This window comes from Scylla paramamosain, chromosome 19, assembly GCF_035594125.1.
Source record: "Scylla paramamosain isolate STU-SP2022 chromosome 19, ASM3559412v1, whole genome shotgun sequence".
Taxonomy (NCBI): Eukaryota; Metazoa; Arthropoda; class Malacostraca; order Decapoda; family Portunidae; genus Scylla; species Scylla paramamosain.
In genome coordinates, this window is record NC_087169.1 from 4968938 (window position 1) to 4978644 (window position 9707).

The 9707-nt window shown below is 45.3% G+C and overlaps 1 protein-coding gene across 1 annotated transcript; it reads right to left on the reverse strand.

Moving 5' to 3' along the window:
• Positions 1 to 361: 361 nt before the first annotated feature.
• On the reverse strand, positions 362 to 811 carry LOC135109449 (uncharacterized). Its single transcript, XM_064020827.1, has one exon. The coding sequence runs from the start codon at positions 809 to 811 to the stop codon at positions 362 to 364; it is 450 nt and encodes a 149-aa protein (XP_063876897.1).
• Between the last annotated feature and the right edge of the window lie 8896 nt (positions 812 to 9707).

Genomic DNA, 9707 nt, shown 5'->3' on the forward strand with positions numbered 1-9707 from the left:
TGCCTCGTGCCCTATCTAAAAGACCTTTAAAGGTTACTATATACAGTGATAAAAAAATAACATTCACATTTAAAATGATAAAATTATCTACAATGCTTAGATACTTAAAAAGAAAAAAAGAAAAAAAAAAGAAAGATACGGTGGCACATAGTAGGTTCATCTCACTAGCAGCACCATCGTGGTTGGAAGGGCCGCCCTCCACCTGTGGGCCGCCCGCTTGACATTTGCTGAACAGCTGGTGTGGCCGCGGTGAAGGTGTTCCACAGGCGATATAGGTACTAAGGTGCTGACTAGACCGTGACCTTGGTACATCTACAAGTTGAACGGTGGTGGGCACCGTCCTCGTGTCCCCCCCGGCAGCTCACAGTGGTACTTCCTGTACCTGGACATTGTGGAACACAACAAGCGCTCCGACATCACGCCGGTGTTCCAGGGAATCCAGGAGAGCCAGGTCCTGTGATGGCGGCTGGAGGTGGTTGCCCTGCACCAGCCATATGGCTCTCTGGTCAACTTTGTCCGGCTTCCTCATATGCATGGGTGTACTAGACATCCATGACAGGGCAGCGTACTCCAGGTAAGGCCTTATCGGTGCCTTATACAGCAGGAGTATTCCTCTGCTGTTGAGGAAGGACTCTACCCTGCGCGGGGCGGAGACGAGGAGGGAAGCCTGTAGAGTGATGGTTTGATAGTACAGGCCGAAGCGTATTTCTCCGTCCACGTCCACTCCGTGGATCCTCATGTGGTCCTCAAGAGGCAGTGCCGTGCCTCCTAACAACACGCGCCCTTCCAGCTCATGGGGGTTGGCTACCATTGCCTGCGTCTTCTTGGGGGCAAAGTTAACCTGCCATCGCTACTCCACTCCTTTATCAGGTTGTGTTACTGACTAAACTCATCAGCCTCCTGCTGATGAGCTTAGTCAGGAGGCTGATGCTACAGACGACAGGAGCTCCTGCTCCTGTCGTCTGTAGGATAGGAAGAGCGTGCAGTCGTCAGCATAGGCAGATATACCTGGCACGAGATGCAGCAGGTCGTCCATGTACAGGTTCCACAGGACCGGGATCAGTACAGAGCCCTGTGGAACAAATACAAGCACTGGCAGGGTAGGCGATGCCTGACCGTTCACGACAATGTGAAAAGTCCTGTCTTGGAGGTAATCGCTCAACAGGTGTAGTAGGTTGCCCTGAATGCTCTTGGCACGCAGCTTCTTCAGCAGGTCAGCGTGCCACACCCGGTCAAAGGGTCCTGCTATGTCCGTCGAGGGCATCTTGCCAGTCACGGGGGAGGAGTAGGAGGTGGTCTGAGGTGGACCGTCCAGCTCTAACTCCGGCTGTTATCATCCAGGTGATGACAAATTTCCACCGCTACAATCCTCTCGAATACCTTGCCCACCACAGACAGTAGGGAAATTGGCCTGTAATTACCTGAATCAGACTGGGCATTCCTCTTGTGGACTTGCACCTCGCGTGCCTCCTTCCACACCGAGGGCCAAGTGTTTTCTTCCAGGCAGGCCGTGAAGACCTGTGACAGCGGCCCTGCCAGCTCATTTGCGCAGCGGTTCAGGGTCCGTGGCCTGACGTCGTCTGGCCCTGTTGCCTTTCTTACGTCGACTTCTCTCAGCAAGTGTTCCACCTTCTCCCTCGTCACCTCCAGGTTTATGACCGTCTCTGCTGTCTCATGTTCCAGACATGGGGGAGGCCTCCCGGGATCGTCGACAGTCATCTTTGCCGCGAAGTGCTCAGCCAGTAACTCCGCCTTGTCCCAGCTGCTGGATGCATGAAAGTCGTCTGGCCTGGTGAGAGGAGGAATGGCTTCTTGGCGGTTTAGACCCTGCCTCTCCTTCAAAAGGGTCCACCAGGTCTTATTTCAAACTCCAGGGCCGCACAGCTTGGCTCAGAGGTCTGTCTCCCACCTCCTTTTTGCCCACTTGCTGGTTGCCTCCATGTGCCTGCATGCTTCCCGGTGGAGGTTCTTGTTCCTTTGTGAAGGGTTCCTCTTGTACCGGAGCCAGATAGAGTACTTTCTCTCGGCAGCTAGGCGACAGCGATAGCTAAAATAGGGGAGGTCTTAGGGTTTGGAGGTGAAACAACGGCGTGGGTCATGTTTCTCATGTATAGCGAGTATGCGTGCGGTAAGGGCTCATGCTTTGCACTCTGTTCCTCCAGAGAGCAGAATGTTCCAGTCAGTACTGTACAGAGCTTGACACAGAGAGACCCAGTCGGCTTGATCCCATACCCAGATCCCATAGCCAGATGGAGCGGCTTGTGGTCTCATCACGTGCTGCACACACGTTTATGTGAGTTAGGATAGCATAGTGGTCTGAGTTGCCCGCAGACCCAACCTGATGACACACAACAGCCTCCTCCTGCACATCAGTGACGACACGGTCAAGCGACCCTCCCCGCACATAGATGGGGAAGCTGACGTAATTCGTCAGGTCCTGCACAGTTAGGAGGCTCACGTAGGCGTCCCGCTCCAGGTCACCCACAATGACCACTTGCGAGCAGCGGTGCCTCATCAGCAGGCCGTCCATGTTGTCTGTGAGGAATTGTATGGACCTGGGGCTTTGGCGCAGAGTGCGGTATACGATGCATAGCAGCAATCCTGCGCCATCCCTCATCACCATTCGGAAGAATAGCCTCCATCACCGTTGGCGTGTCCAGTTGCAACGTCTGGGCTTGCAAACCCTCACGGAAGCATACAGCGACGCCACCACCAGTTCGCTCAGGCCTGTCCCTCCTGGTCCAGCGAGTACGAGTACATCCTCGGATCCTCCCGAAGGACGGCTCAACCTCATCGTTTAGCCAAGTTTCCGTGGCTAAAACGATGTCCACGCTGTGCCTCAGGTTAAAGCTCTTGGTCGCTGATGTTTGTGTGGAAGCCACGAACATTTGCTGACAAGTCTCTCTCTCTCTCTCTCTCTCTCTCTCTCTCTCTCTCTCTCTCTCTCTCTCTCTCTCTCTCTCTCTCTCTCTCTCTCTCTCTCTCTCTCTCTTATGGTGGTGGTGTAAACAACGCACCGAGGAGCTCCCATTTCCAACACTATATATGGGAAAAGTAAAGGGTCCATGGAGCTACTAAGCCCAGAGGTGCATAGTTATAAGAAGTACTGTTGGTACTAAGATAGAGTTGTGGGGTGGAGTCTTTGGACTTAGTTATAATTTAAGGTAATTAGTGCTCCTGACATGTTAAAGGATAACTCTGCAGGACCAACAGTACAACTTCACACCAATAACTGAAGTGCCACCATTGTTATCACCTCAAACGCAGACTATGGAAGAGCCATCCCTTGAGTTACCAACCAGGGATTTCTTGAACAAAAGTTTTCCCAAACCAGACCTGCAAAAAAGATGATGTGAATTGGGACTTGTAAATTTTTGGACAAGTAGTAAAAGCCGACTCATTGAGATGATAATTGAAAAGTCACAGCCACCTTCCAACGATACTCTACGTGATGGTATGCACACACCATCCTCGCCCCGCCACTCACGGTCCACACCCCATGAGGTTACGCATACACCCTCCACTGACACCACTCAACAGGTTAATCTAGACCATGACAGGGTGGACAAGCTAGATATCTTCAGGAAAATCGAGATAGTCATGTCCAAGCTTGAAACTAAAGATTCTGAAATTGACCTGCTAAACACTGAAATAAAGACGGCCTACCACAGGATCGAGCAACTTCAGAACCGTATTACTGAGTTGGAACAACATCGTTCTGGGAATGAAGCACATCATCATGCATCGAGAACACGCTATACACCACCTGTTGTGAGAATATCTCAGTAGTACCTCTTCAGCAGGTTTTCTTAGACCAGTAGAGCGGCCGTAATGGAACCCATACTGGTGATCATATCGAAGTTATAAAGTGATAGATGTTTAAGAATCTTCCTGTTGAGAATAGATTGAAAATTTTAGATAGGGAGGAAATAAAAGCAATAAGACGGTAGTTTGAGAGATTAGAAAGGTTACCCTTTTTAGGAACAGGCTGAATGCAGGCAAACTTCCAGCAAGAAGGAAAGGTAGATATTGAGAGACAAAGTTGAGAGTTTGACAAGGCAAGGTGCAAGCATGGAGGCACAGTTTCAGAGAACAATAGGAGGGACCTCATCAGGTCCATCAGCCTTTCGAAGGTTTAGGCCAGCGAGGGCATGGAAAACAATATTGCGAAGAATTTTATTAGGTAGCATGAATTAGCCAGAGAGTGGAGGAGAGGGAGGAAGAAACCCTAAATCGTCCAAGGCAGAGCTTTTAACAAAGGTCTGAGAAAAGAGTTCAGCTTTAGAGATAGATGTGATAGCAGTGATGCCATCTGGTTGAAATAAAGGAGTGAAACAAGAAGAAGCAAAAATATTGGAGATGTTTTTGGCTAGATCCCAGAAGTCACGATGGGAGTTAGATCTTGAAAGATTTTGATACTTTGTATTAATGAAGGAGTTTTTGGGTAGTTGGAGAACTCACTTGGCATGGTTCCAAGAAGAAATATAAAGTGCATGAAATTTTGGTGATGGAAGGGTCAAGTACTTTTTGTGGGCCACCTCTCTATCATGTATAGCACGAGAACAGGCTGTATTATAAACCAAGGTTTGGCAGGTTTAGGTCAAGAAAAAATAGTGAGGGATGTATGCCTCCATGCCAGACACTATCAGCTCTGTTTTTGTGCTCGACACACAGAGACGGGTCTCTGTCACGGAAGCAGTATTCATTCCAATTTATTCATTCCAATCAGCAAAATACCTCCTCCTGTCCCACCAACTAGCAGAAACAAAATGCCAGAGGCACCTTCGCTTAGGAGGATCCTCAGGAGGGATTGGAACGATAGGACTAGATACAGATATGAGATTGCGATCGGATGAGCCCAGCGGAGAAAAGGGGGTAATAGAATAAGCAGAGAGATTAAAGGTTAGGAGGTCATGAATCTTGGGCGTATCTGCTAGACTGTCAGGAATGTGAGTAGGGTGATTCACCATTTCCTCTAGGTCTTGGAGGATAGCAAAGTTGAAGGCTAGTTCACTAGGATGGTTCCAAGTCATTCATTCCAATAAGCAAAATAACTCCTCCGGTACCCCCAACTAGCAGAGTGAAAACGCCAGAGGCACCTCCGTTTACGGGATCCTGAGGAGGGATTGGAACGATAAAACTAGATACAGATATAAGATTGTGATCGGATGAGCCCAATGGAGAAGAAAGGGTAACAGCAAAAGCATAGGGATTAGAGGTTAGGAAAAGGTATCTCGAAGACGGTCAGGAATGCGAGTAGGGCACCAATTGCTCTAGGTCATGGAGGATAGCAGAGTTGAAGGCTAGTTCACCAGGATGGGTAGTGAAGGGAGAGGAAACCCGATGATGGTATTGGACATTGAAGTCTCCAAAAATGGAGATCTCTGCAAAAGGGAAGAGAGTCAGAATGTGCTCCACTTTGGAAGTTAAGTAGTCAAAGTATTTCTTATTGTCAGAGGAGTTAGGTGAGAAGTATACAACACAGATAAATATAGTTTGAAAGTGACTCTGTACGAGAGCATGGGAGCAGATTGCGCACATAAATGCAACATCCAGCTTTGGATTGAAAATGAGGATAAAAAAAGTAGGAGGGAACATTAAAGTGGCTGCTGTCAGTTACCTCAGACACCTGTGTTTCAGTGAGGAAAAGAAGATGAGGTTTATTAGAGAAGAGGTGATGTTCTACAGATTGAAAATTAGATCTAAGACCGTGAATGTTGTATAAATTAATGAAGAAAAAGACACTTAGGGTCGCTACCAGAATAATAGTCCGACCTGGGGACATATGTGGTCCCCTCCCTAGATGGGGACTCTGAGGCTGGTGTAGAAGTCGCCATGATTTTTAAATTCTGAGTGAAGGGTATGTGTGTAATTAGGTGCTTATAGTTTTGTGTGAAGGAAACTGGGAAAGGTGAGAAGAGGATATTTCCACTAGCACGACAGAGAGAAGTCAACAGAAGATTTTACACTTATCAAGCAGGTTAAATATAAGAAAGGAAGAGTTCTAATTGATGACAATGAAATAAGAGGGAGATGGAAACAATATTTCAAGGCACTTTTGAATGAGGAAAACCCAAGAGGACTGCTGAAGAATAGGAAACCAAATGACATGAGAACAATAGCAATTTCTAGGGAGGAAGTCAAACAAGCATTGAGGAGGATGAACGATGGGAAGGCAACAGGGCCGGATAGGATACCTGTAGAGGTGTGGAAGAGTTTAGAAGAGGATGGACTTGAGTGGCTGTGGTGGTTGGTAAATAAGATCTATGAGAAGGAGAAAATCCAAAATGCATGGAGATGCAGCGATATTGTCCCAATATACAAGGAAAAAGGAGATATACAGGACTGCAAAACTTAGAGGAATTAAATTAAGGTCGCATACAATGAAACTGTACGAAAGGATAATTGAGAGAAGAAGAAGGGGAGAAACGCAGGTGGGAGACGAACAATTTGGATTTATGACGGGGAGAAGTACTACCGATGCAATCTTGGCGCTAAGACAACTACTGGAGAGGTATGGGGAGAAGCAAAGAGAATTACATCTTATTTTTATTGATCTGGAAGAAAGCTTATGAGAGTACCACGCCAGGAAGTTTGGGCTAGTATGAGAAGGAAAGGAGCATCAGAGAAGTATGTGAGAGTGATCCAGGACATGTACGAAGGCTCAAAGACGAGGGTAAGGAGCAGTGTGGGAACAACAGGGGAGTTCTGTGTGAGAGTGGGTCTGCATCCTTATCTGTTCAACCTACTCATGGATGATAGTGTTCAAAATATAGAGGAGGAGGCTCCGTGGACCATGTTGTTCGCGGACGACATCGTCTTGATGGATGAAAGTAGATATGGGGTAGAGAGAAAATTGGAGAGATGGCGAGGAGCATTGGAAGGGAGAGGTTTGAGAATTAGCAGGGAGAAGACGGAGTATCTGAATTTTAATGGTCGACAGGAGAGCGAAGCATGGATGCAAAATATGAAGTTAAAGGGTGTCAAGGAGTTCATATACTTGGGCTCTCATATACCAGCGGAATAGCCTGGATGGAGAGATCATTCATCGTGTCCAATCGGGTTGGAAGAATTGGAAAAGAACAATTGGAGTGCTCTATGACCGAAAAATTAGTGCCAGAGTAAAGGGGAAAGTGTTCAAATCGGTGGTTAGACCCGCATTGTTATATGGTGCGGAGACGTGGCCAATAAAAAAAGCACAGGAGAATAAGTTCGAGGTTGCTGAGATGAGAATGTTAAGGTGGATGCTTGGGGTGACAAGGGGGGATAAAGTGAGAAACAATTTTATAAGAGGAACAGCCAAAGTAACAGGAGGTGACAAAGAAAGTACAAGAAAGGAGAATGAGATGGTTCGGTCATATCAGAAAGCCAGAAGAAGGGTATGTCGGCAGATGGATAATGGATATGGAAGTGGAGGGAAGAAGAAGACGTGGCAGACCAAAGAAAAGGTGGAAGGATCACATTGGAGAGGACCTTGTAGCGAAGGTGAGGTGCTACTTGGCCGCACGGAAGTTGCTCAAGCGAGAAGTGTAGGCTCCCAACTATGACTCTTGGTCATAGCAGTGTTTAGTCCTTGAAGGGTAACAATTTCCAGTGTCATAACAGTGTAGCTCTGGCAAAGGAAATTTAACCTGGGTATTCTCTGTTTATTCAGAACAGAACAGAACAGAACAGAAAGACGGGGAAGAGTAAGAGATTGGACAGATAGAAGAAAAGAAAGAAAGTGAAGGAAAGAATTAGAGTAAAAGTTTGTGGGCAGACCACTTTGCTATTCTTATTGTATATATATTGTATTTTATTTCTTTGTGAAGAGGCTGCACTCTTTTATTTTTGTGTGTGTATTAGGCATTTTTACCCTGCCTAGGAGTTTTTTTTTTTTTTTTTTTATCCCATCTAAACCGTCATCTTCCCTATCAAACAAGATTGCTTTTTTTTTTTTTTTTTTTATATTCTATATTTTTATTATTTATTTTTATTTCTTTACTATTAATTTTAAGCAAAACCCAGCTAAACCATCATCGTCCCTGTCAAAAAGATTGCTTTATATTTATTCTGTCTTACAGAGGAAGAGTTGAGTTGATACGGGGCCCTGTTCTACCTCTCACCGCTGCCAGATGACCGCTAACAGAGCTGGGCTACACCACCCCTTGCCGGGGGAGGGGGCCGGCCACGGGAAGCCTCCTTGCTTCTCACTACCGAGCTCAACGGCTCCCACGACCCGGCAACTCAGGGCGCAGTGCAAAGGAAGAACGACCCCATTATCCCCATACCGTAAGTGTTCTTATGTGTTTTTTTTGTGTGTTGATTTTAATGTTTTGTTTTTCTTTTCAGGTGTCCGTACTACTGATGTTGGTTTTGCTACAGGTAAGTGTGGTTATCGTATCTACAGGTAAGTGTGTTTCGAATTAATAGTATTTTGGGTTTGGAGTGGCGTCATAGCGACTTAGGCTACTAGGGAAATTTCTGTTGTAATTCTGAATATTCTCTCTGTTTTCTTTGAGTTTAGTTAATGTGTGGTGTTGTAAGTCTTCTAGTCTATCCCATACCCTTTTAGCTCTTTCATGTAGTTTGATGTTTAGTGGTAGCGTTTTTGTGTATTGATGGATTTGCATTTTATTCATAGTATATGGGTATCGTTGGTTGATGGCAAATCTTAATGCTTTATTTTGAATTTTTTGTAGTTTGCTGACTTGTGTTTGGCTAAGTGCATGAGTGGGTATTGGTGGGTACTCTAGTATTGGTAGTACTAGAGCCTTCACTAGGTGAATTTTTATCTTTTCTGGCATGTGTTGTAGTCTGTACAGTTTTTTAAGAGCTGCTAAGGCCTTATTATTTCTGTCTTGAATATGTTTGTTATACCCGTTGATTGTAATAAGTAGTCCTAGACATTTACCTTCAGATTTGAATTCTATGGGATCTTCGTCTATAATAAGTGGGTTAGTGATTCTGGCACCAAGGTGTAGAGGAGTGAATTTTGTTAAGTTGGTTTTAATTCTCCATTTTTTCTCGAAATCAATTACTTTCAGTATTTCTCTTTCTGTTTGCCTGTTTAATATGTTTTTAGATTTGCCTTTATATCCAGTGATTTGGGTTATGTCATCAGCGTAGCATATATTTAAATTTCTATCTGATGCTTCCAGATCGTTTGTGAAGATGGTATAGAGTGTTGGCGACAGTACACTCCCTTGTGGAACTCCTGAAGCCAGCTCGAAGGAAGGTCCAATGTAGTTGTCTATTTTTAATGCTGCTGTTCTATCATCAAGGAAGTCACAAAGTAATTTTTCAATAGTGGTAGGAAGTTGCTGATGTAAAATCTTAAACTTTAATCCTATGTGCCAAACTTTGTCGAATGCTTTGGTTACGTCTCTGAATATAATTTGACATTGTCCTCGGTCTCCTTTGTTCTGTGCTATTTGTTCAGTTATGATTGCAAGTGCATGTGTTGTGCCTATGCCCTCTCTAAATCCAAACTGGTTATTGTTATATTTATTGTTTAATTCTAGGTGTCTCCTCAGTCTGCTATTGATGATACGTTCTAAAATTTTTCCAGGTACCTCCAGCAGCGATATAGGTCTGTAGTTTTCAGTTTTGTGTGGAGTTTTTCCTTGTTTAGGTATTAACCGGACTATGGCCTTTTTCCATGTGTCAGGAAAATAGCCTGCAGAGATGGTGTTATTATAAATGTGTGTAAGTCTTGTGATGGCTTT